The sequence below is a fragment of the Magallana gigas genome, chromosome 1 (genome assembly GCF_963853765.1).
Source record: "Magallana gigas chromosome 1, xbMagGiga1.1, whole genome shotgun sequence".
Lineage (NCBI taxonomy): Eukaryota > Metazoa > Mollusca > Bivalvia > Ostreida > Ostreidae > Magallana > Magallana gigas.
The window spans coordinates 54,971,821-54,998,771 of record NC_088853.1 but is presented as its reverse complement, the minus strand read 5'-3'; the positions used below and the strand labels follow the sequence as shown (position 1 = coordinate 54,998,771).

Here is a 26,951-nt window from a genome sequence, read left to right as displayed (position 1 = left end):
TTTTTTTTATAAGTTGTTATTTTTCTCCTTTCCTGGACACGTCTTTTCCCTTTGGGGGTCGAAGAATGCCTGATGAAATTTCTTTTTTATAGGTTTTTTTTGCAGAGGCATGTGAGGTTCGTCGTTGGGCATGGTTTCTTTTTAATTTGATTGTGCTCTTTCTCGCTTGGCGGTAACGGGGGTGACTTGTTGAAGTGTCTCCGAGGTCGTTGATACGTAATGGAATTCTATAGGGTCGCTCAAAAATCACATTGTTGTTGTTTTCTCAAAAGTGTTTTTGACTTCCTCCCACAATGCTGTCGTCGCACACATAACAATAGACAAAGATCTCCTGATCAGTTGTTTTTGTCAGTTTCGATATTTGGAGTTACAGTAACAATGGCGGTGCCTAGCATAACGAAATTGCAGGAAATATTTGAAGTAAAGAAATTAAGCGCAGAACAAGAAAAAGCTACCGACAGTCTTTTGGCAAAGAAGGATGTGTTCCTCTCTCTCTTAGGACAGGTGGTGGGAAATTTGTGCTACATGGCTCTCCCTATTTTTCATGAACATAGCAATTCCTTGGATGTGCAGGTTATGATGCCACAAGTTCTTATTCTTAGTCCCCTCTTGACCATTATGAAGGAACAGACGGATATTTTAGTATTAAAGGGGTTTACAGCCACATTCATTGGCAAGGACAAGTCTGAAGATGCCTCGATACTCGACGGTAAATACCCAATTTGTCTTTTCTTCACCAGAAGCTATACTACATAACGATAAATGGCAGAATATGTTGTCAGGATCCAAATCCTATAGATTATTCGTTGTGGATGAAGCCCACACCCTTGTTCATTGGTAAGTATATAAACATATTTAACAGTAGTTATCACAAGTTATATTGAAAGGGCAATGGCATAACAAACTGAAAAGAGGGATATGTGTTTTTTTGAAGGGGGGGGGGGGGTGTTGATTGGCAGAAAGACACTTCGGCCATTGAGAGTTGCAACCTTGGCAACACCAAGGTATTGACACCTCGGCAAATTAATTTATACTAATTACTTATTAAATTATAAGAATGCAAACAGTAATATTTTGCTAAGGAATTACATTAATCCCTGGCAATAACTTGAAGGTAGATATCTTTTGTTTTTTTATATTTTGATCCCCATAATATGGTATGTAAAAATTTGGGACAGGTGCCGACCGAGAATCAGGGGTCCCGAACACAACGGGGTATTGTAGTGAAGGGACAAAAGAAACTATGCGACAGTGACCATTTAACTGAGTAAGGGGAAGGACACCTGAGCGTAGTAACAAATTTATTACAAAGATTATTTTTGGTAGAATAAGGACACGGTGCTATGAATGAAAATGGAGTAGATGGAATATACGAGTGAAGTAAAAAAAAGTGAATGATAAGTGTCCTTTTAAATATACAATGAGTTAAGGGGGTAGAGTAAGAGAACGACCCTATTGTTAGACACTGTGTAGAATGAATACCTGAGTGTAGTAAGAATCATTTTAAAATAAAGATAGCTAAACATCGCGAAAAAAAATACCTTGTGGTGTTTCTTAAGTTTTCCCGGCTGTATAAATTACTGTTTTAAAAATACAAATGTTAAAATGAACACGATTGAGACACTTTTTAAAACTATTTTTGTGGTTAAAAAAAACAGAAATAGTTGATTAGTGTAATAGCCAAGTAATTATGGAAGAAGCCGCGTCTAAAGTCCCTGAAGAACCAGAAGACTAGGATGCAAAGATTGTCGCAGACCCACAACCCTCAGGTCAGTTCCACCTGATCAATGGGGAACTGGTTTACGTGATTAATGCCGTATATTAGCCTGAGAAGAGATATAGAGAGGGGAGAAGGGGGTAAAGAAGAAAGAAAAAAATTACCTATGTCTATATTTTTAAGAGCCAACAAACGTTTTAACAGCCACTAAATTTTTCGAAAAGTTGCCTTCTTTTACATTGATGGTGTTCTCAAACGTTGATTAGTATTATTTCTAACCAAAGGTATCGTTTCATTTTTTTATCGCATATTTTTTTTAAAAAAATCAAAAAAATTGTATCTGTGGAATAACTGAAAGGATTTGAATACGACACAATGGGTAAGAAATACTTTTTATGCAATAAAATGATCGAATTTATTTACAAGGAAAATCGAGTATTCTGTATATGTTTTTGAAACTATGAACAATCAATACTTCACAATCATCAAAGCGGTGGATGAAATCAGGAAGTCCAATCAAGGACCACCTAGCCAGGAACTGGTAAGTTAGTTAATTCAGTATCACAGACATTACATTCAATTAATGTTCCTTTTAGGATATATAAGGGTACGATAGGAAGTTTTTTCAATCAATAGCTTGTGATGACACCACGCAAAAAAGAAGTAAGTGGTGGATTTAGACGGAGATGATGAATTCTAAAGAGATAAAGAAAAAAATCTAAGGGCATATATATTTATATACCCATTATTTATGATATCAGTAAAATGAAACTGTTTCTATCGGAATGATTGCAATAACAAGTCGCATACGTTAATAGTTTTTTTTTATTTTAGTGTATAAAGAGCATAAAAGATATTTAAATCGTATGAATTTACAGACAGTGTTTTAATACTCTATATAGAAAAAAATTCTATATAGAGTATTTATACTCTATATAATATTGAACTGTACTACTACTAGGAAGATTTCTTTTTCAACTATTCAGATTCCAACAACACAGAACATTTATCAACTTGTTTTACAGAGGAGTAGGTTCACTTGCCATTTATATTGAATGGTCCCAGGAGCTAATTGACGCATGTCGTCACAGCCATGGTTCCATGATTTTGAATGATAAATTGACAGATGGGTGGGACTATTATAAACATTTTGTATAAATAAATATAATATCCTTCTGAGTGCGTGCAGCCTTCCAAAAGGGCAGAGTCTCCTATAAGCCTTTGGTATAAATATATAGAGAAAGCCTTCCGAGTGTGTGGAAACTATTGTGAGCCTTTGGTATAAATATATAGAAAAAGCCTTTCATCTTATTAGCATAATTAGTAAGAATATATAGTAAATTGGGCGGGTCTTTATATTTAACTATAATGTGTGTTGTAGAGCACCTTATATACCACTACTGGCATTGAACACGGAATCCCCTAGCTTCAGCCATTGGAAACAACCTGGACATAATCCATAATCCTCAGTTTTTTTTGCTCTTGCTGTGTTCCCTCAAAATTGGCTGTCTTAGCCGTCTGCAATTACTTTTTCATTGTGGCTGTTGTCACAACGGTTTCGTAACACATTCCGAAGAATCTTTGCTAAGTAAACAGTTTCTGTTGATATTAAATGGCTATTTTGATACAGTTAATCAACGGACCAAGAGAAAACATGTTCTGCTAAACGCGCCCTAACAATAAATTTCAATTGTTTAAAAAAAATCACGCGGTAAACAATCAGAAGTTTTGTTTAGAGAGTTTCGGTTCCATATTAAAGCTACGTACTGTATAACGATAGCCAGTAATTTTACCTGTTTTAAAAAAAAGTGTCGAAATTCCATTGGCACTCCTCTCTCAAGACGAACTATATATTTTTTGGAGAGTGCGTATTATATTTGGCAAACAACGGCACGCTAGCAACAATACTAATGGGAGCGTACTTTGAACTACAACACCGTCTCATGTGTTGTTCTTTTCGTTTATTTCTATCTAAATTAATCGTATCGAGATTTTGAAGCTCAGAATAAAAATACCGCCAACACCAAGGACTATAATTTCTTTTAATTATTGATTACCTAAACCATTTCTTCAAATTAAAAACGTAGACTCATGTACAACTGGAGACGCCATCCTTGGTCGACCACCGACCGGTTTGTGTGATGAATTCTTTGGTCATTATTCTCATTTAAACAACCAAAAAAATAAAGAAAGCAATCTGGGTTCAGGTCATATGATATATTTACTTAAGAGAGGTGCTTTAAGGATATACCCTTAAAAGAAATTTAATATACATTTTCCCTATACGTCAGTATCATTTAACAGATGTAACCTTAAATGATGTTTGACATATTCAACTGAATACAATATTATTAAGAAACAAAAACTTTAATATCAAAAGATTTAGCATAAATCGGAAATAAAAGGTTTTCTATAAATATTCTAAAACTAGTGACAACAAAATTTTAAATAATTCGTACTAATAATGTCTTTGTCTTATAACACTAGAACTGTATTAAGAAAATCAGAACAAACCGAAAACAAACCAGTGATTCATAACACGTATGTAACATGAAACGAAATTAAGGGATAACATTAAGACTACAACCTTTTTTTTTTCATTTTTGAAGTTTATAATATTTATGATTATCGGTACAACTTACTAGGAAGCGCAAATGTACAAAATAGTAAGTCGTACTAAGATGTTTTCTTTAACAACATAATAATCACCAAATTCTTCCGTCAAAATCTGCATTGACGGAAATTGCATTCATCGTATATAAGGACCTTTCAAAATCGCTGCTACTCGGACCATCCAGAAGAGATCGGACACACATATCGGATGCATTATAAAGGCGTTTAAGGGTACCTGCAGCCCAGCCGATGTGAAACATATGTTAAAGAGTTTATTTACCAAAATTTAATGCAAAAAACCGCATCGAAATCGGTGCAAAAATAACGGAGTTACGCCTCTTCCAAGTGGCTATTTTTACCTGCTTTGGGAAATTTAATCAAGAGAAAACAGAATTAGGCGATAACGAGGCTTCAGCGGAAGTGACGTCACGAGGTCAACGGGAGGGAGATTTCCTTACAAAGCTATACAAATTAAATTCGATTTTTCAGCCAAAATGATCGATATAAGTCTAATGTTTTAACGTATCTTGTTATTTTAAGTATTGTAGATCTAGAAATTTGTATCCGTTATTATTTTATTACAATCAGATTTCTTTTGAAAGGATTTTAAAATTTCTTATTCTCGTCGCCTTTTTACCGATGAATAATGACAATGACAATTTCTTTATTCTCTGAATTGCATAAATTACAGTGTTGAGAAAAATCACAAAAAAATTTTGAACAATAATACATATAATACATACATTGCATGCATTGGAGTGACAATACAAAAGTGAAAAAAAAATGAAAAAGGGAAAAAAGTATGATAAACAATAAACCTAGAGAGCTAACTCTCTCAATTATAACTTTAATGAATTTACACAGATTAATCAACAATTTTTTATTACTAGTATTAAAGAGTTGTTGAAATTTGTAAACATTTGGTTGTGTGTAGAAGAATGAAGGTATGTATAAAAATCTCTTATCTTTAATTGTTACATCTGTACAATGAAATAAATAATGAAATGCATCTCCTATCTCAATACAGTTACATATGGTACATATACGGTTTTCACGAGGTATATCATACCATCTACCTCGTTCTATAGGCAATTTAGCATTACTTGTTCTAAACATACAAAAAGATTTCTGATATTTGTATGGCAGATCTAATAATTATTTTTCCAAAGATAATGTAGTTTTAAAAATTCTATAGTTAATACCTTTTGATGAATTATACATTTCACTATTCCATGACTGCTTGAATTGGTCTAGAAGTATATGAAAAACTGTTTTCTTAAGCCACTGGATATTTACATTTTGTTGATACAAAATAATAGATAGACCACAATCATTCAATATTTTAACAATAAATTTAAACCAGGGTCTGTTCATTTTACCCATTGCATATTGTAGTTTTGACGCAACTTTATTATTTTGTGAAAAGACAAGTTTACTCCAAAATGCTAGCATGCGGACTTTAACATTAATTATTAGTGGGTATCGTCCAAGTTCCCCATAAACCATATAATTTGGGTGTTGAAGACTTTAGGTTTAAGATATGTTTACAAAATTTCAGATGTAACTTTTCAACAAGTGCTATATTACCAAATCCCCAAACTTCACATCCATATAGTAAAATAGGTTTCACAATTTTGTCAAACATATCTAATTTACAATCGATTGACATATTGTGTTTTCTACATTTGGCTATTACACTATACATAGCTCTAGTAGCTTTTTCACAAAGTTCTTTCGCATTGAGATTAAATGATCCATTTTTACAAAAATGTACTCCAAGGTATTTAAAATTATCTACAATTTCTAAACTAATGTCTCCATACTTAAATGAATAATCTACACGTGATCTACCTTTATTAAAAATGACAATTTTTGTTTTATCACTATTAACTTTGAGATGCCAGTTTTTACAATATCTTTGAAAAACATCAAGTTGATGTTGAAGATCATCAGGAGATTCAGATAATAGTATTGTATCATCTGCATATAATAATACAAAAAGTCTAAGATATAAATTACATTTGTTTTCTAATTGGTATGATAGTGATGTCAAACCCTCTACATCATATGTTGATAAAAATTCTTCTAAATCGTTAAGATAGAGTGCAAATAAAAAAGGTGACAAATGTTCACCTTGTCTAACACCCACTGTACATGGAAACATATCAGAGGTTAAACCCTTGACAGTTACACAAGATTTAATTCCCTTATACATATTTGTAATAACATTAAAACACTTGCCATCAATATTGTTCAACAAAATTTTGTTCCATAGACCAACTCGCCAAACAGAATCAAAAGCGTTTTCAAAATCTGTAAAAGCACAAAATAATTTTAATTTAAATGTCTTTGATAATTCTACCAGAGAATATAACGAAAAAATGTGTTCAATAGTCGAGTAATCTTTACCAAACCCAGCTTGATTTTCTAAAATAAGTTCTACTCTATTTGCATACTCAGTCAATCTTTCATTGATGATAGAAGTAAATAATTTCCCAAGACAGCTTATAAGTGTGATTGGTCTATAGTTTGATGGATCAGTATTGTTACCTTTATTTTTATAAATTGGGATAATGTTTCCATGTATCCACTGTGAAGGTATAATTCCAGTTTCAAAAATCTTGTTGAATAACTTCACATAAAGATTTAACATAATGTCACATGTATTTTTAATATATTCATTAAAAATCCTGTCAATTCCACATGACTTATTATTTTTCAGTGCTTTAATACATTTTATAATTTCATTACTTGTAATTGGCTGATTAATAAAATTATTAAATTCCCCATCAGATAACAATTTCAATTCATCTTCAGATAATACATGTTCACAAGGTCCATCATTTTCAGTATTACAGCATTTGTTATAAAAATCAAAAAGATCCTTCAAGTCAGCATTACACGTTGACTTATTACCACAATTGGTATTGAGAATTTTCCAATATTCCTTCGGGTCTGTTGTTCGCAAATACTTTAATCTATCTTTCATAATTGTTCTATGGTGACCTACTGCATGTTTTAGTTTTTCTTGTATAATCTTTCTTTTTCATACAAATTATTTCTAAATATTTCCCCACCATATTTTTTATATAAACTTTTTGCTTTTCTAAAATTGTGTCTTGCAGATTTGCATTCTCTTGTAAACCATGGTTTCTTAAAAGCCTTGGGTTTTTTATCGCATGAATATGGTTTTTGTGTACCAAAAACTTCTTTTGCACTTTGTACAAGTATATTACCAGTTTCTTCTACAATACTATTAATATAATCTAAAGATACATGTTCAGTTGTGCAACATATAAGACTATCCTCCAGACTATTGATAAGAGATATTTTAGTATCTACAACATTGTGGTAAGTAACTTTGTCATCAATAACCCATCTTTTTGCAACATCTATATTCATACATTTGTTTGACAATTCATAATCGTTTGTTGAAGTGCATAAACCTGTGTTTATACTTTTAATGGAAGACATTATAACTTGAATTGGATTTTGCACATCTGACAATAGCTGTGAAAAAGGAAGTACCCTCATTTCTGATACATGCTTGATAAAACTTACACTTGCAATACAATAGTCTACTACACTGGAAGATTTACAGGTGTATGCACCATTTTTATCATGTTTGGATCAACCATTCAGAATAAAAATATTACAGTTTTTACATATGTTGATAAGCTTCTTTCCATATTGATTAATGGTTTTATCATTTGATTCTCTGTCTACAAAAAATCCATATTTTTGTAGTTCCATAAAATCATTAGAACTACATGCATTTCGTAAAATGTTGTCATCTAATACCGGATTTTCAAAATCTACGAGATCGAAATAGTCTTTCTCAGACGCTACTCTACTGTTAAAATCACCAATTAGACATATACATTCAGTAACAGTTGAAAATGTTACAATTTTTCTTTCAAGTTCGTCAAACATTTCTAGAGATGAATAACGAGAGTTTACAGGTGGTATATAAATAGTTCCTATAATCAAGTCTTCATATAAATGAACTACATCTTTTTTAACTCTAATCCATAAAACATGGTCACATTCATTGGTAATTAAAGAGACAAACTTACTTAAAGTGTTACGTACATAAACAACAATTCCACCCGATTTATGAGATGATAGGTTTGACCTGTGTTTACTGATGACGGTGTAATTTTCCACGTCTATAACATCAGCACAATCGGTTTTGGTTTCCGTTAAACACACAATGTCATGTTCGTTGATAAATTCTAGAAAATCTGGAGTTCGTAATTTCGAACATAAGCCGCAAACATTTAAACTTACGATTTTAATATCGGACACATGGAGAGAGTTACGTTGGTTGTTTACATTTACCACATGAACTTCCGGTGCAGGCCCTCCTAGGTAATCCTAGCGTTGTGCTGTCGCATATCTTGAAACGCTTACATGGGCTGATTTATGTTCATTATTCATTTTTTGATTACATAATATCTTTCACACACGAGTGATCCGAGACAATGACACAGGTAAACAGGTAAACTAACGAAGCCACTGCTCCAGACACACGTGTATCTGGGGTATGTATACACAAGGTACACGAGTCTGGTGAACAAAGAGAGTTTCACACCTCTAGACTGGTAAATTGATTTGTGTATAATTAGCTACTGAATTGTTAAAAGATAAAACAGAAAAATAAATTAGACTGTGTAAAATCAAGCATTCGTCAGCTAAAACATGTGTATAGTCCGTCAATCAGTGATTAAAGAATCATGCATGATACTATTAAATAGTAAAACTAATGTTCAAAGTAAATGCCTTTATTGTTACTTATCTAATCAATTAAATAATGACCAAAGTTACAATTCAGCAATTGAAACCTTTTTTATGTGATCAAGTTATTATTTCGGAAGTTATTACGGTGGTCTTTATAATTTTTTATTTTATAAAGTGCAACTTTCTTTCGAGCGCTATGGTCAGCAATTAACCGCTTTAAATACAATTAACTCTGTATAGCTTAAATTGTAATACTGACAACGAATCATTATGAAATCTGAATAAACTGTAACATTTTGACAAAGGATGTAAGTAAATGTAAAATTAAATTCCATCGTATTTTTAAAAGAATACTAGACAGACTTAATCATGCAGCCATCTTGGACTTTCACCTTGATCCGTTAATAATCCCGTGTATGTTTGTTAAAGAATGCATACTGTTTTGATTTGTATGGGTCCGATATCAATATTATTGAATAATCGGGCGACATCATTTGTAATTGTATGCCTTATACGAGGAATAGACCCCGAGTTACCTTTTACGAAATATCATTATGTATTATCAATATTATTAATCAGTTAATAATGTCACTGAGAAATCATTCGAAAGAATGGCAATATTAACAAAATATGTTTCTTAACAATAATGCTTTGATTAATTGTCATTTCCCTCCATATGGTGTGCATTTATATGTAAAATGTGTTACACATTTGACGAAATTCATGAAGCAAACAATTATCCGAATTCGGCATTTTTGTTCGATAAAACAGGTTAAACTCAAACAACAGTATAATTAGTCATCCAGGGTTGATAAGGAAATAAAACAACAGAAAAAAATGTTCATATATCGATAAAACAATGCAAGAAAACGAACAGGTTTCACACGATATTCCTGTTTCTCATACAGCGGCGTTGACCCCGTGACGTCACAGTTCATCTCGCGCCAAATCGGCTTGATTCAAAACTCGTTCAGGTGTGAAATCGGGTTTTCCCCAAATATCTCGAAAACTACTTATGCGATTGCTGTAAAATTTTCAGGATGATGTTTTTACACATAGATCTCCATTATACCAAAAATTGACCGGCACTGCAGGTACCCTTTAAGTACACCCTCTCCTTTTAAGCAGGATTGCCTTAGGAAATTCCGGTCATTAAAATGGCTTACTATATGACTGCTTTTATACAAACAATTCTCTTTTTTATGGCTTACGGTCATCTAGTTGCCGGATAATCTTTACGGCAAAGTGTTCAGTTATCTGAACATGCGCGACAAAAATAGTTCTATTCGAATGTTGCAAAGTTAACTGTTTGTTGTTCATAATAAATATGTTTAAGCAAGATTATATTTTCCATATGTTATTATCACTTATGTTATTGTAACCAATATGAATTGACTTTATTTAAATAAACTCGAAATCTAACGCGAATGAATTTTAACTGCAGTGTTTTCCCTAGACCGATTTTTAGCATAGAGGTATAGGCCCCCGCCATGCATCACACAGTGCCGCCATGCTTTCCGCTATGCATACTTACATGTATTATAAGCAAAAAATCTTTTCCCAATTATTTCAGATCCTAACAGTGATAAGTAAATGTAAAGTTGTCGTTATTTCGTTCAATCTTCATAAAACGTTTGCACCCGCAGAGAGCGTCGCTAACTTCGATCGACATCGATCTTAGCAAAGGGGGGAAGTGTTTAACGGTTAAAGAACTGAACTTATGATTGAGATATATTGAAACTGGGATTATAAATCGGGAATAAATGCATAAATAGAGGGGCAATTACTACTTGTTTTATTATAATGTGCCTTCTTCGACACCTCCGCCATTATCGAATGTTGGGGATTTTCCAAGTTCTATAAAAAAGATCTAAAAAAGGCACAATGTTCCCTCGATGGAGTTACCTTGGCTGTGCTATGATTGAACTGTTTATTTGTCGTAAAAATATTGGAAACTTGAGACCAAATGTACTCAAATAAGAAAGTCATTTTCAGAGGCATACTATACGATGTCTCTATGTTATAGTAAAGTGACATCGCTTCCGTATATGACTTGTAATTAAGCTTAACTGTATATTGTTTTCTTATTTGAGTACATTTGTTCTCAAGTTTCCAGTATTTATATACTACTACACGGATGCAAGATGTTTAGGGACTAAGACTTTTCGTGACCTAATGTTAAAGACGTTTCGAGACCCGGACGCTAGATGAGATATCCTCATCAAATTGTCAGTGATCTATAAAGTGTGGTTGATTTTAATGAAAACATTAATTTAATGATTAAACATGTAACATGCAAATGAAAACCAGGAAAAACTTTTTGTTTTTTTTGTTTTTTGTTTTTTGCTAACTTGCGTTGAGTCGTATTACTGAGTGAATCTATTTTTCCCCAAAAGGGCATTTTGTCGACGACAAAAATAAAGGGTACAGGAGCCTGTACCTAAAAGGGTGAAGTTAATAAGCCCCGACAGTAATACTAACAGTTGATTTATTATACTGTTACCTCAGCCGTAATTTGATACATTTACTAGAAATATCCAAGGAGGGATCGGGGCTACCGATAATTGTTATAAAAACAATCAAATCACACCTTTTAGCCTGACCTGTGTATAGGTGTACCCAGGTGTTTATTATGAGGAGACTAATGAAGAGACCCCCCAGCTGTCAACACACACGCGTTATTATCTACTTAATATATTTCCTATTACTCATTCATCATTGTTCAAATTAGTTATACTATTTATCATGGTTATAACAAAGGTCATCGTCGAAAATTCACTTACGCTAACTGACCTTTAGGCTTGCATACATGTAAATGCACAATAAAAATAAATTTTCTTTTTAAATCAGGGCTTTTCTTTGTCATGCTGCATTATTTGTATTCTCTTTATCAAAAAATTAAAATGAAAGGTTGAAATAAACATGTGTTTTATCAATCACTATCATGATTAAGTACTTTAAACATGCACGCACAGTACAATTAACCATTTCCTTTTTTTTTAAAGTTTTATATATAAGATTTATTTACACACAAAAAAACCCATCAAATTGAACATGGACTTAAATGAATTTAGCATTAATTTTATACAAATCCCAAAAAATCTTATTAAGTCCCAAAAGATCCAGGACCCGAAAAGTCTTAGTCCCGAAACATCTTGGTCACGAAACGTCTAGAATTCGTGTACACATGTCATGTGAAGAGAAACTAACTGCAAAGTTATAGTGCAGTAATTAATTTTAATTAAATTTGGTGTCAAAACAAGTTTGCTGAAATTCCATAGTTCTGCCTTTTTCTTGCTCCCCCCCCCCCAAAGAGTTTATCTCTGTACAAAGGGAAAAAAATAAGAACTGCCTCGTGAATCTATATTTCTTATAAAAGCTTGTGAAGGCCAGCCTCTTAAAAAGAAGAAAAAAACCAGAAAAATATGAATGAATATACATTTATGAAATACAAATAAAATGGAATACTTGTTGGTGTAGATTTCATGAGAATTCATTAATTATAGTACATAACATGCAGTACATTTCATCATTTGGTTATATTATTTTTACGCGCAGTGATTTCGCGCTGGCTGTGGCGTTGTTACGTCGCGCCACGCACCAACTCTCGCGCAAGTTCATAGTGCGTAGGAATACAAGGTATACTGATATTTGAGAGCATGTTGGTTTTAAGTGTTTTTGTGTCTAAATTATATCGTTAAATGAATTTACAGTTAATGTACTTAAGTCGTTGGATTAAAGAAAGAAACAAATTGTCTCATATTGGAGTTTGAGTCTGACATCATCATTATTATTTTATGCAGTCTATGATTTTCCTAAAAGCAATGGTGGTTTCAACCAATTGATAAAAGAGGCATCTAGATTTCATTCCTGTCTATTTCGGTCACTAAGGTTCGATCAATCCCGTGTGTAGAAATTCCAAGTCAGACTTGGAATTTCCGAATAATTATTTGGAAATCATAATTTGGAATTTCTGAATAACAATTTGGAGTATTGGAACACTATTTCGAATGCTTCCGAATAAATTCCAAATATCAAACAGCTCAATACATTCTCCGTGTAATATCCAAGTAACTTCCGAATTACTTCCAAGTCGCCTCCGAATGGTTTCCAAGTTAACCTCCAAGTGGTTTCCGAATCACTTCCAAATGAAAATAAAACACTAACAAGGTCTCACAGTAATCAAGATATGGAAAATTATTATTAAATACATGAAGATAATATTATCTGAAATATATACATACAAAAAAAATTAACATGCAAAATTCATATCCTGAGTTTGTGTAAATAATAATTAAAAAAACACATTAAAATTCTTAGCGTCCGAACCTAATTCCATTTTCTCAGATCAAAATGATCTTATGATAAGATATAATGTCAAACATCCATTAATGGGGTAGTTTAAATCAAGTGCTGCCAATAGACCTTTAAAGAGTTGATGACATCCCAGCTGCAGACGGTTTGACCACATCAGCAAGCACTAAATTAATGTCTGTAATCATTCGGCCAGGATACTTTTCCTTTATGATGTCTGTAATTAACCAAAAAAAAAACGAAATGAAAGAGAAAATTATTTCATTACAGACAAAATGATATAAAAATCTAATATGCTAAGGAGGGCATCATGCAGTGTTTAATTTATACAACTCTGATTTAATCAGAAAATTTAGCAGCGCTCACTAAAAGATTGAGATTGAAGTTTCAGTCATATTTTCAGTCTTCAATAGGGCATACTAAGAAATTGTAAACCTCAGCTACTGATTCAACATATTTAAAATGTCATTTGAATCTGAGCACATTATCATTATCTGACTATACATTAGAAAGTCAGAAACTCAGTTAATGTTGCTTAAAGTAGTATTTCAATTACATATATTATTATTCATAGCTAGTTACCATAAAGGACTCGAAGTTTGTCTCGGTTTTCTAACGGGGGCCGAGCTGCTCCAGTCTTTTTGCTGCCATGATGGCCAGTTATAGAATGGCCTTTCAGTTCTGCTAATGAAAACATTCTCCTTAGCAGCCACTTAGCATCAGACTTCCATCCTCTGCTAGGAAGGTCATGTTCCAGCTGTGCCTAATTTTTCATTAAAAAAAGGTGCGAAATGTTAAAACCTATCTTTATCTATATGTAGAGATAACTTAATCATATCAAGAAAAAAGCAAACCAACACCAATACATGTATATGAGATTAGTAGATGATTTAAAAATTCAAAGTCAAAGTTTAATTACTTCATGTAAATCATGTAAGGAAAAACACTTAATGTACATTACTAAAATAGTAAATAAATCTGGAATTCACCTATCAATTACTTATTATTGACAAAAGACTATTCATTTCGTATAATTTTACACTTACCTTTGTAAATCCATTATATAGAATTTCTGAAACTACTTCAACTGTTGGTTGTTGATCCTATTTAAAGATTGATACAAACTGAGTTAACATTTAATTAAATACATATAGTATATGATGTACCACCCATATAGTCTATGTAGTACAATTAATAAGATGATGTAATCATATAATACATTGTCAAATCACTTCTGATGGTGGGGAAAGAGGTAGTTACATAATATGAATTTCATGATTTAAATACCTGTAGTCCACTGATGCCTGCCACAGTTCCTTGAATATTCGACTTCATTTGTGTCACCTGCTGTTCAAGCTGTGAATAATTAAACCATTTCACTTCTTATATGGTTATCAAATAAAATTATTTAAAAAATAACTCACTTACAGATCTACACTAAAAAGTCATAATTCATATTTGTTTAACAATCCATGAATGATCACACAAGTGTCACCAATTTACCTGATATAATCTGGTGTTGTAGACAGAGTATGTCTGCTGCAATTCATATAACTGACGCTGCAGAGTCTCTATGTTAAATTTCAATTGGTCACAGCTTCTACAAGAGGATTGATACGTCTGGCTTGTCTGAAGTCTGTCAATATCCATTGACACTACAACAGCCTCTCCTGATAAGGAACTTGAGGACTGATAACCACCCTCCTGGGAATGAAGCGATGTACCTGACGACTGAGGTGATGTCCAAGATGAAGATGGATGTTGTTGGGGCTGTGGTGTCCAGAGTGAAAAATGTGACTGGGATTGTTGTTGTGTCCATGATGATTCACAATGGTGTGTCCATGAGGATGATACTGGTTGGGATTGTGGTGTCCATGTTGATGATGAATAAGGTGTCCATGTTGATGATGAATGTGGCGTCCATGATGAGGACAAATGTGGTGTCCATGACGACGATGACTGTGGTGTCCTTGATGAGGTTGTCGCTGTTTCTGGCTGTGCAGAAAATAAAGGTGTTGGAGACGATGATCTTGATGATGTCAAAGAAAGCTGGCTTGCTAGTTTTGGGTCTCCAGTAGATTGTGATCCACTTTTCAGGGATGAAGAATTGTTGGAATCTTCCTCCTCCATTAGCGAGGACATTAATATGTCAGCAACATGAGATATATCTTTCTTCTATAATTTCAAAAACCTGGTGTTAAAATGGCATTAAATGTCACACATTGACCATGATTAAACTTTAAAAGTACATATTTCAACTTACATTTTTTTCTGTTGCCTTTTTAATGGAAGCGTCCTTACTTTTCTTCTTCTTTGATTTATCCTAAAATGTGTTTGTAAAAAGGTTTATGCATAAAAATAAGCATGGTTAGGTATAAAATCCAATTGGTCATCCTATAATGCATTAAAGAAAAAAGGAAAAAATGTTGAAGATGATGGGTAAAATAAATGTACATACTGGTAATGTCTCAACACTTTCAAGACATGAAGCTGATGGCAATTCTTTTTTACTTGATTTTTTTCTCTAAAAATATATAGAAAGGATTTTAAGGATAAACATAAGATGATTCACTGTTAGTTAGATATACTCAAATTGCTATGTGAAAGAAAAACACTGATCAATTTTTTTTTATACAGTGGTCAACATAAAAGTTAATGAATAAACTAGTATTTTTTGTACCTTTCCGTTTGTCTGCAGATTGCCTTTTTTCGCAGGCTTTACTGCGGACCTTGTGACATCCTGTCAAAAATGATATTTAAAAAAAAAATGATCAGAAAATTGTATATTCTTCAAAGCAAAAACATTTTTATGCAGGATATTTACAATTAAAATTGTTCATGATGATGTTAAAATGGTTTTATTTTTGTCATTTTTAGAAAGTAAAATTAATCAGGTAAGACTGTTGATAGATTAAATCACATCTCAATATCATAAAACTATAATACAGGTATATGTCATCATGAGAGCAGTAAAATTTTTGTCTGTCTATCTTAATTCTCATACCTTTGTACTCTCTTCCATCTTTGAGGTCATTTTTCTCTCTCTTTTCCCATCTTTTTCTGACACTACAGCAACATCTTTGGGTGCTTCGGTCCTTTCTGCAAGTTCTTGCTTTGCAGAAGTTTTGGTATCTGAAAAATTATTAGAGCATGTTATCACATCTGTGAGGAAAAAATGGAAATTGCAAATAATTGGAATTTTTCTACGTGCAAGGGGCATAACTGTTGAAAATTGCTTGATTGTACTCAATGTCTAACTTGACTTAGATATTATCATGATTAACCTGTACACCAAATATTTTAATCCTCTGCGATGAAAATGAACAGAAACTGTTGGTGGACCTACATACAGACATACCTACCGACAAACAGACAGCAGCAAAGCAATATCCCTTCTTCGAGGGAGGGCATAATACATGATAATAATAAACAATTCTGTTTTGTTTGAGGAAGGGGCTGACCAAAAAATCTAAGGGGAAATTCATAATCAATGGAACTCTTTTTTAAACAATAAGCATGCACATCTAATATAGTTGCATGTTGTTCTGCAAATACAGTGGGTTACTTTATAAATGATCAGTATCAAAATTAATTCAAATAATTTTTAGGGTTTAACTGCATGGGAACTTTGAGTTTTCATATTATCTCAATACTAAAATTAAATTTTAAATTCATGAAAAAAGATGCAGATCTGCATACATTAATGAGAATTTTTAGAGCAATAAAATGATATCAAAGAAGCTAGTAATGAATGCTTGGAACAAGAATCATCCACTAGCTATTTGTCTGTTTAATCAGATCAATGCATGCTAATTAAAAACATGCATATCAATAGTACAACTGGTAACTGGATAATAAACATACAAGAAGTGACTGATTTATTAATCACCTAAATACTGCATGTAAATCTGTAACATTAATGTTACATTCAGTTCCTGTAAGCCATGTGCATGGTTTTCAGTTTGGAAAAAATGATGTTTCTTGCAGGTGTAAAGACCCCCTACCCTGCATAATTACATACATGTATCTATAACCAAATATTATTAATTTATCATTTAATCATTTAATAGTTTACATCCTCTCCTTTGTAGATTTGTGAAGTATTATGTATTACAAATGTACTATTACTGGGTGGGGGTGGGATGGGAATGCAACATATCAGATTATCGTGTGAAGATTTTTTGATAAAATGAATTATTAATAAAATTTGATAGTACATGTACCCATTGAGTGGTGGGGTGTGTTGCAAGCATAACAACTGTTTGCATTAAGTGCAATATATCAGATTACTGAGTGAACATTTCTTGATTCAATAAGTCAATTCTAGGGGGTGGCACGTTACCAAATGTAACAGGATGGGAGAAATAATGACAGCTAGACCACACTGGATTTCAAACCTGGGCCCCCTAATCTCTAGTCAGTGCTCTACCAACTGAACTATCCGTCGCTGGTATTTAAAACTGGTCTGACAGTCACACAAGAAAAAATAACATATTTTGTTTTTCCATTGAAAAATGGAAAATTTGGTGCATTATTTCATAGCTGAAAATTATCATGACTTTATGCTGTAAAAAGCTGTACCTAGTCTCAACAAGCTCAATGCTTAAGATGACCACAGAATTTTTTTAATGAATAATAAAATCTCAGCAATTCGGTGTTTGGGGATTGTAAAATCTCCAAAGACCATACTTTTTAGCCTATTGTAATTCAAACATACAATAAGTATGCAAACCTGAAGCGATAGAATTGTACTTCAAAACCGAATTATATTTTGTTTAGGGATGAATGTGCAATCTGACTTAGTGAATGATTATTGATTATATCATTAATAATATATGCCAATTTTTTAATTAAGATCACAAAATTAACTGGTGTTTTTATTCACATTTTTTAAGTAAAAAAAATTGTAAACGGGGGTTAAAATTTTGATTAGATTTTAGGCTAGTTTAAAACAGTGAAATCCGGGGGGGGGTTGTTCTACATTTTTATATATTTCTACATATACCCCCCCCCCCAAAAAAAATGAGAGAAAAAAATGATATCATTATTATCATTATGACTAATAACGCCTAACTGTCATCACGTATACTCATATGTTCATTCCCATTATTATGATTATATCATCAAGAACACTACTTACTGTGGAATGATGAAATTTTCCCTTCAAACACTTTCTTCCCAAACTGCTTGAGAACTGCATTTAGTAAGATGTTCCGTCTTCCCAATCAACGATTATAAACTTCGACATGATTAATTGTTTTTAAGCTCGATTTTGGTTACCTTTATCATGTTTATACTGCATCAAACTTTTATCAATCAAAATTTGGCGCACACCGATTTTGATTGGTTATCGCAAACGAGATAAAATCGTCCTCGGCTGCTGGACGCTTGCTGATCATGGTCATCATAGGAGATTGATACAGGTCTCTAAATAACCGAGATGAAAGCCATCATGAAGTCAACATGTGCAACACGGAGCTGGCATTTTTCACACCAATTACGATAAGCCCATTAACAGGTACACTTTTATGACATTGTAATTTGTACATTCAATTACGGTGTTATTGTTTAAAACAGTTGAACACATATTCCAAGTATCGTAAACTTCCAATCAGTTGAGGCTGCTACGCCACCATGCTGACTTTCATGAGGCCGCGGCAGGCAGATGGTACTTAACCGTCAAGAATATGGTCAGAATAAAATGAATAAAAATGACGTACTTGATTCGGTTTATATCAGTATTTTATTACATTGTGGTTATCTTGTCAATTAAGTACTTCGAAAAGTAATGAACTACGCGGCGGCGGCGGGGGGGGGGGGGGGGGGGGGGGGGGGTTCAAACAGCTGAGAAAACACATGTATTACCATAGACATATATAACAGACTAGATTGGCAACTCTGCCATTTAAGCGTGTTTTATTGTTAAAAATGGTATGGGACCAACCTTACTTTGAGAACTACATTTTAGAATGTAACGACTTAGTATGAAATCTTTACCTTGCACCATTAACATCATAATCATTCTGTTGTTATTGGTAATTTCTCGACAATACACCGATCCATTTTATTTGTGGGTGTGTCGGGTTTGACCAATCAGATCACGTCATCTGATGCGGCGTATAAGGTCGGACATTGGTCGGACATCGCTACATGAAAATGGCGATTGTTTACGCATTGAAACTATAAATCTGGGTGTTATTTTTCGATTGAGTTAAATATAATGGTGAAGCACTGTTCGTATGGGACATGTAAATCGGATAGCAGGTATCCAGAGAAACTTATGGGAGCAAAATTCATCCCATTTCCGAAGCCAAAGTCTGATTTGGAGAAATGTTTACGATGGATATCATGCTGTCGAAGACCACATGCCCAGCTTAACGTTGACAAAATTACGAAGCATACATATGTGTGTTCTAAGGTAAGTACACGTTCATTTTATTTTCAAATTATAGAATAACCTCTCATCCAGTAATTCGATATCCTTTGAACATGTTGAACACTGACTATACCCAGTAACGTTACATCACGTATGTACAACTTGAAAATGTCGTCGTTTTTGTTCCGACTTCTAAAATACCAAAATGCCCATACTGGCATAAACAAATTAGATTTTAACACTTGTTTATATGTCGGAATGCTTGTAAAACAAATACAATAAAATTTTAAACCTGTAGCTTTGTGCTGTGACAGAGAGTCAGACAGAGCGCATTACATATCATAGAATATACGGATTGTATTACTATTTTATTTTACACTGTTTCAGCATTTCATTTCATTGGATGGCCCTTCAGATGAATACCCAGATCCTTGTGATGCCCAGACTGGTGAACTGCACAGAGCAAGGCGAAAGATCATATACTTGTCTCAACAGTCAAAATCAGATGATTTAAACAGCAAGACCAGGTTTGCATCAAATAAAACATTTCAATAATCAGCTGATAAGTGTTGGGTTAAAGATGAACATATTTGTCTCTGGTCAGATAATATATTGCATAACTTTCTCTACATCTGTATTCTGTATTCTACATGTTCTATACCGGTCTTATAAAGAAGTTTTTTATCAATTTTTTTTTCAGTAGTACCAGTACTGATGATTCACCAGACTCTCATGCAATGGAATGCTGTTTAACAACACAGACAACTTCAAATCCTGTCATAGATTCCTCATGCCAAACAGAAGAAGAATGTATGTATATTTGTCAATATCAGATTCTGCTTCTGTGATTTAGCTGGTTCCTTTTTATTAATTGAACACAGTAACACACTTTCATTTGTGAAATAATTCATTTCATAGCTGTAAAGTAACATTTGATGACTTAAACTATGCAGCAGGAATATTGTTCAATATTCTTGGTCTGTATTGAAGATAAAAATTAGCAAGCTTATCAAACATTTCTGTAATGAAGTCAACATTTTTGGTTATTTTTTCCACAAATAAATCTTTTCTTGTGTACACAACAAATATGCAGAAAGAAACACCTGTCACCATTAATTGTCCCTGAATTTGGAAATAATAATCATGATTCTTTTTCAATGTATATGAGTCTCCTAATATCTCAAGACAAAACTTTGGTAAGTTCACTGCCTCTGCGATGAGTAAATCTCTAGCTGAAAAGGGACATTTTATTTCCAATACCCCAGTCTGTCCTTCTATACAAACTTTACCATCAGGCGAGGCAGCAAGAAATGAAAATCTTGGATTTACTACTAATCCACAGTCATGAATATGTACATTGTGGAATTTTTCCATATATTTCTGTTTAGCTATGTTTTCATTACATTTGCCGTAGGAAGTTGCTTCAGTAGTAAAATTTTTACTTTCAAATATGCTAGAAACAAAAGTGTCGGTGATTTCTTTTTTCCTTTTACATATTCTTGCAAACTGGGAAGCAGTCACACGTTTCTTCCTCTCCTCATACCACAAAGCATTTCCAGATTGATCCACGGTTAATCTTTCTAACTTCTCGGCGTCATCTTGTGTCATGTTAAAAGCTTCATTGAGTTGTTGAAATTTAGAATTGATTAATGGCACATCAGTGTCTAGAGGAAATGTAGTATTTCCACAAGCCCCATGTACAATGGTCGGAAAAGATTTGTAGTTTTTCAACTGAAAATTTACAGATAATATAAGTATAATTAACATCTTTAATATGTACATAGGCTAATACATGGTACATGTAACTACAAAAATTATTGATAACAGAAAACTGTGAGAATAAAGTTAACTACATATTTATATATACCATATATACTTAATGGTATGCAAACTCTTGTAAGTAAGTAATGTAATTATGTATGCATGTAATTTTATCGGTATTGTTTCTGATCATATAATTTTATTTATTTTGATGTTAATTACAGTACACTTATTAATGAACTATTTTATTTACTATTTCAGTATTTTCATCTATGGATGTGCTTTCATGGGTTGCACAAGTTAGAAAACTGGAGGAAGAAAATGACAGGTTGCGACAGGAAATCAGACAGAGAGGGAAAGTTTCTGATGCTGCTTGCCAAACAGAGAGAGATACAAATTTCACTGCTGAAGAAGTTTCAAAGTCAAAGATCAAAAACTTGTTTGAATTTTACACTGGATTAAGTTATAGTAGATTTCTCATGCTTCTTGTGTTTCTCTTTCCAAGTTGTGAAAATCCAATCATTTATGAAGACAAAAGAAAAGAAACACATATTGACAAGTTTCCTTTGTCACAGCAGTTGTTTATGTACCTTTGCAGACTAAGAAATGCTTTAAATGTGAAAGATTTAGCATTCAGATTCAATATTAAGGTTCAAACTGTGTCAACAGTAATTAATGGGGTAGCGAAGTACATGTATTTGAGATTAGGTTCCTTAAGTTATTGGCCCCATCGAAATACAATCATAGGAATCATGCCAGAATCTTACAAACATGATTTTCCAAACTGTTTAGCTATTCTTGACTGTACCGAGCTAAAAACTGAAAAACCTTCATCATTGAAACAACAAAGTCAGTGCTATTCAGACTACAAATCATCCAATACATTAAAAGCTCTTGTTGTTTGTGACCCAAGAGGGTCAATTTTATTTGTTTCGGATTTATTTTCTGGAAGTATTTCTGACAATGATATCATTGAACAATGTGGTTTTTATGATTATTTAAAACATTTGAAAGAAATGGAGTTTATTGCTAATAATGATGCCTTAATGGCTGACAAAGGGTTTCTAATTGAAAAAGAGTTGGCACTTTTAGATTTGCAGTTGAATATTCCACCCCTTGCATCTAGTGCTAGGCCATTTAGTGAAAGCGATGTAAACCTCACCAGAAAAATAGCTACTCATAGAATACACATTGAACGTGCCATCAATCAAATAAAGTGTTTTAAATTATTGAAAAGAAAAATTCCTGTGAGCATGTTTAATTGTATTAATGCACATTGGTTTGTAGCTGCGATGTTGACAAATTTCCAAGATACTTTAGTAAAGTTTTGAAAATGAATGTTCTTGTTTTTATTTAATTTAGTACATGCATGCAAACATTTCTGTGTCTTATACCTGATATGGAAGCATTGACCCCATCTGTACACCACCTAGTGTTGTCTCAATCAGCTGAACCTCCTCCTGAAGGAGGTAGGATAGTGGTGTTCCCACAGCTGCGGAATCTGTCTTTAGCTTTTTCACCTCCATAGCACCAATATCTGGTATTCTTAATTAATTTATATGCGGTGAGTTCATATATTCTAGTTTAGATTTATATTATTCAAACGTAACATGTCTCATGAAGACTTTATTATAAAAACCTTACAATAATTTGTCAGTACCTCATCTTTGGCATAATGCTATGGATAGGCCTCTTTTTTCTTGGGGTCTGTTTAGGTTTAGAAAACACCATTGCAGAAAGTGGTTCTGGGCTGATTTTGGACCCCCGTGGTTTATGCCACTGCTGTGGCATACTAGTGCAGGCAAGTGCTGAAGGAACTTCAGTCATGCCAAGATTTTTGTAGTGAATTAAAGTGTATAGCATACCAATTGAATGGGAACAAGTACCGCTTACTCTGAAAAGAATATTTTTAAACACGTATGTGGAATATGTTACGATGGGTTTTTTTTTAAAATAAACATCATAATCTTTCGATATAAGTACATACCCAGCTTTGCATGAGCAATGACTCTCTGTGATACTTGAAGTTGCGATCGTAATTGTCATGTTTATTTTGTGGGGAGCTTCACTTTTACGCATAGATCGAAAACATTTGGCGGCGATATCTATTGATTCATCACTGGACTTGTACAATTTTAACGCATGTACATAACTATTCATGAAATAATTATAACCTCTTTCTTTCGCTCTCTTGGAAATTGATGTATTCTTGAAATAATCGAGAGAAATGTCCGAAGGGATTGATGTTAAGTTTATTTCGCCCGCCATGTTTACTTTAGAATGTCCGACCCGGAAGCGTCGCTATGACGTAACTAAGGGGGGCGGAGCTTATCGATGCAAAATGGATCGGTGTATAGGAATTAGATTAAAATTTTAAAATTTTGAAAATATCATCGGCAATATCCAAAGAACTTTGAGGGAACCTTGCTTCATGATTTGAATGAATTGGGTTTGGAGCTTATAATTGTTCTGATTTAATAGATCCTTGTTCGGGTTATTTCAATTGTTATCTAAACTGTTTTTTTAGCATGATTAGGGTGGTAACACCTCATTTACTACTTTGTGCATTTCTTACCTGGCAAGCAAGAACAAACACACTTACTGACACTAACACACTCTTTTGTTTTATTCTCTGGCAAAAAAACCCACTAAATATAACCTATCTCCCTCTTTCTGTCTCTCTTTAAATAATGTCAGTAGCTTAGTGATTTTTCTAAGCCACACTAGGTTAAATAATCAAAAAATTCTGCAAGGAAGTTTGAAACACAGAGTGAACTGATTATTTGATTATATACTCAATGGCATTTGAACCAATAGTTATATTTTAAGTGAAAATGGAAAATCATAAAAAAATGAATGTAAACAATTTTATTTTATATTTTATAAAATGTATTATAAACAACACTCTAAGAGCATTTTTTCATACAATATGTGCATCACAATATGTTTATGTAAAGAGTAATCGAAAAAGTAATTATAATTAAACTGACCTTTTTGGCTGTAATCGATTAAATTACGATTACAAGTAATCGAAAATCTCTTCGAATACAGATTACTGTCAATTACTCCAAAAATAGTAATCATTACAATCGATTACGATTACTCGATTACGATTACCCCATGCCTGGTGGTGATGATTGAAGAAGGTATAAGAGACGTTAAAGAAAGTACCTGAAAAACACTCTGGAAACTGCGGATACCCACGCCTCGCACCCATACCAGTTGAAGGTGACGGCCGCTACAACAATCCACTATGCTGGTACCGGGACAGGAATTCATTCCAGTCTGCACCACAGGGTACTTACACCATATGTGAAAATCTTACCACTGAGAAAAAAAATCATAGGGTCGCTGCAAAAAAACTAGTTTTTTTTGTAAGCGTACAAAAATGGGCAAATGCCCATATCATCCAGGAAAATGCTCAGCATCCCATACCATGGATTCACCAATCGGCTGTGAACACTTCACCACCGAGGAAATCTGCCAAGAATTACTTACAGAGAACCTACCCTCATTAGCATTATGACTACAGATGGAGACAGTGCCGCAATCCGTAAGGGAAAACAAAACTTATTCCAAAAATATCGAATGAGAGACAAATTGATACTGACTGTAAAAAGCATTTTGGTCCTGACATTGTTGCTGAAATCATCAATGTAATAGGCCGAATTAGCAGAGAACTGTTTAATGTCTCGATGAAGTCCAAACGTTATGTGAAAGACAAAGATCATCAGTTAAAGTATGAACTGTAGCGTGTACTGATGAAAGAAAAGGTTGCCCTGTGTCTACTTATTTGTGCAGGTAAAACATTTTTTCATCGGTTAGTCGGTTGGATACTATGTTAATTGCCAAATCAAGGGATAGCATCAATTATTATAAAGCATGTGACAAGGAAGGCCTTGTGTCGTTCAATTCAAGGTTGGCAAAAAAGCGAAAAATACTGGTTAATAAAGTACAACTACATATAACAGCACTTCATATTTCTTCTTAATCAAATTTGTTGAAATATAAACAATAGTACATCATGTCGGCTATGACATTTTATAATTATCTATGATTTTCTGTTATGGTTCATTCATACACCATTGATATTTGTTTTTAGACTCAAGTCAGGTATACGTGCATCTATACAGTTATCATAGATATGATATCAAAATGTCCTTTTCTGGTTATTTAGTGCACGTGAACATGGGCCAAAAAATTATGAAAAATAAAGTGTGACTAATCCAAAAAAATATTTCAAAAATATTATAGGCAATGATACATTTTCATGAAGAACTGACATTAAGCAGGCCGATCCTTTTAAACTATTTATACATTTAAAGAATTTTAATGTTTTATATGTCTGCGATTGACGTTCCAGCGATATACTACAGATGAATGGGTTGTTTTTACTTCATTAAATAGTGCTGCATGTGAACAAATATAATTTATAAAAGCCTGTGCTCGGTTTGACACATGTGAGCTCAGTATTATCAAGCATAACATATAATTAAAAAAACAAAACATTTTTCAATTAACATTACAAGTATGTTACATGTTATAATACAAAGCTATAATCTAATACATTTGTTAAAGATGAGTCGCGATCGGACACCGATCACAATCCCTGAATAAAACAAAAATAGGGGTTTTATCCGCCCCATCCAACACATTAAATTATGAATGTATCTTGCATTTGAAAAAATTAGATGTACATAAAGAATTGGAATAGCTAGTTAAAAAATAATAGGAGCAACCCTATAAGGTTTACAATGCTGTTTTTTTGGTCCGGAAAATAGTAAACACAAGATCAGACAGAAGCCCCTGACTTTAAGATCGGCGACTAGTAAAATAAGATCAGAAGCTCCCGACTTTATGACAGTGGACTAGTAAAAACAGATCAGAAGGATTTGAAGCATTTCTATACACACCCTTTGAAGTTCTCCATGTTTTCAATCGATTCGACTTGCATTGTGGGAAATTTCTATGTTTCAAGTACTTGCTTCCAAAATTTCAAAATTGCATATGCAGATGGTAGATACAGGGGTCGACTTTCATATGTAATAGGACCTACTTTCATTCACACAGAAAAGAGCAAACAATAGTTAGTTTTTTCTGTTCTTTGTTGAGGATGAACCCAAATCTGAAGACTATACAAGCATTATGGTAGCGATGGTTATGAAGCGTTCATGACTGCTTCTATAATTTGCTTTCAGGATGCACCAAAACTTCTGTGCTCTACTAAAAAAAGGACAATATTCAAAGAAAGTTGAAGAATGACTTTAGAACCAGAGAGGTTGCAACCAATCATATATTATCAGATATTTTTGGGAGAGCTGTTGGAACCGTTAATAAAAAAAGGATTGATAGATAGTAGAACAACTCAAGAATTTTATGAGAAGTTATGAATTTAAAGGCAACTTTGGACTGTCTCTAGTCTTGCTTACA

General features: G+C 33.2%; 3 protein-coding genes across 4 annotated transcripts; 1 reads left to right on the top strand and 2 right to left on the bottom strand.

Annotated features, from left to right (window-relative positions):
- Positions 1 to 12,793: 12,793 nt before the first annotated feature.
- Positions 12,794 to 18,248, bottom strand: LOC105319880 (uncharacterized protein DDB_G0271670). The gene is made up of 9 exons (XM_066079928.1): positions 16,389 to 18,248; positions 16,065 to 16,124; positions 15,843 to 15,908; positions 15,648 to 15,707; positions 14,888 to 15,559; positions 14,672 to 14,740; positions 14,431 to 14,487; positions 13,967 to 14,147; positions 12,794 to 13,601 (listed from the first exon to the last, which is right to left on the bottom strand). Exons 1-9 carry the CDS (start codon positions 16,602 to 16,604, stop codon positions 13,498 to 13,500), a joined length of 1,485 nt encoding a protein of 494 aa, XP_065936000.1. The 5' UTR covers positions 16,605 to 18,248; the 3' UTR covers positions 12,794 to 13,497.
- Positions 18,249 to 19,427: 1,179 nt separating this feature from the next.
- On the top strand, positions 19,428 to 22,859 carry LOC117680595 (uncharacterized). The gene is made up of 4 exons (XM_034466145.2): positions 19,428 to 19,802; positions 20,148 to 20,287; positions 20,461 to 20,570; positions 21,783 to 22,859. The coding sequence occupies exons 1-4, from the start codon at positions 19,605 to 19,607 to the stop codon at positions 22,850 to 22,852; spliced, it is 1,518 nt and encodes a 505-aa protein (XP_034322036.2). The 5' UTR covers positions 19,428 to 19,604; the 3' UTR covers positions 22,853 to 22,859.
- On the bottom strand, positions 20,564 to 23,890 carry LOC117688269 (uncharacterized). Of its 2 annotated transcripts, XM_034466146.2 has the most exons (4): positions 23,509 to 23,890; positions 23,182 to 23,415; positions 22,916 to 23,066; positions 20,564 to 21,491 (listed from the first exon to the last, which is right to left on the bottom strand). In XM_034466146.2, exons 1-4 carry the CDS (start codon positions 23,787 to 23,789, stop codon positions 20,706 to 20,708), a joined length of 1,452 nt encoding a protein of 483 aa, XP_034322037.2. In that variant the 5' UTR covers positions 23,790 to 23,890; the 3' UTR covers positions 20,564 to 20,705. The 2 variants fall into 2 exon arrangements, with proteins under 2 accessions (XP_034322037.2, XP_065934711.1); XM_066078639.1 differs by having other exon boundaries at positions 23,182 to 23,889.
- Between the last annotated feature and the right edge of the window lie 3,061 nt (positions 23,891 to 26,951).

What these genes read in the sequence shown, in the direction of transcription:
- LOC105319880 (XM_066079928.1), bottom strand. Translation starts at nt 16,604, where the DNA reads ATGCCCCTTGCACGTAGAAAAATTCCAATTATTTGCAATTTCCATTTT. An exon ending in AAAAGGCAACAGAAAAAAAT is followed by an intron (nt 15,560 to 15,647) that starts GTAAGTTGAAAT and finishes TTGAAATTATAG; the next exon opens with AAGAAAGATATATCTCATGT. An exon ending in CAAACTTCGAGTCCTTTATG is followed by an intron (nt 13,602 to 13,966) that starts GTAACTAGCTAT and finishes GGTTAATTACAG; the next exon opens with ACATCATAAAGGAAAAGTAT.
- LOC117688269 (XM_066078639.1), bottom strand. Translation starts at nt 23,789, where the DNA reads ATGGCGGGCGAAATAAACTTAACATCAATCCCTTCGGACATTTCTCTC. An exon ending in AGCATTATGCCAAAGATGAG is followed by an intron (nt 23,067 to 23,181) that starts GTACTGACAAAT and finishes AAATTAATTAAG; the next exon opens with AATACCAGATATTGGTGCTA. An exon ending in GGTCAATGCTTCCATATCAG is followed by an intron (nt 21,492 to 22,915) that starts GTATAAGACACA and finishes GTAAATTTTCAG; the next exon opens with TTGAAAAACTACAAATCTTT.
- LOC117680595 (XM_034466145.2), top strand. Translation starts at nt 19,605, where the DNA reads ATGGTGAAGCACTGTTCGTATGGGACATGTAAATCGGATAGCAGGTAT. An exon ending in GATTTAAACAGCAAGACCAG is followed by an intron (nt 20,288 to 20,460) that starts GTTTGCATCAAA and finishes TTTTTTTTTCAG; the next exon opens with TAGTACCAGTACTGATGATT. An exon ending in ATGCCAAACAGAAGAAGAAT is followed by an intron (nt 20,571 to 21,782) that starts GTATGTATATTT and finishes TTACTATTTCAG; the next exon opens with TATTTTCATCTATGGATGTG.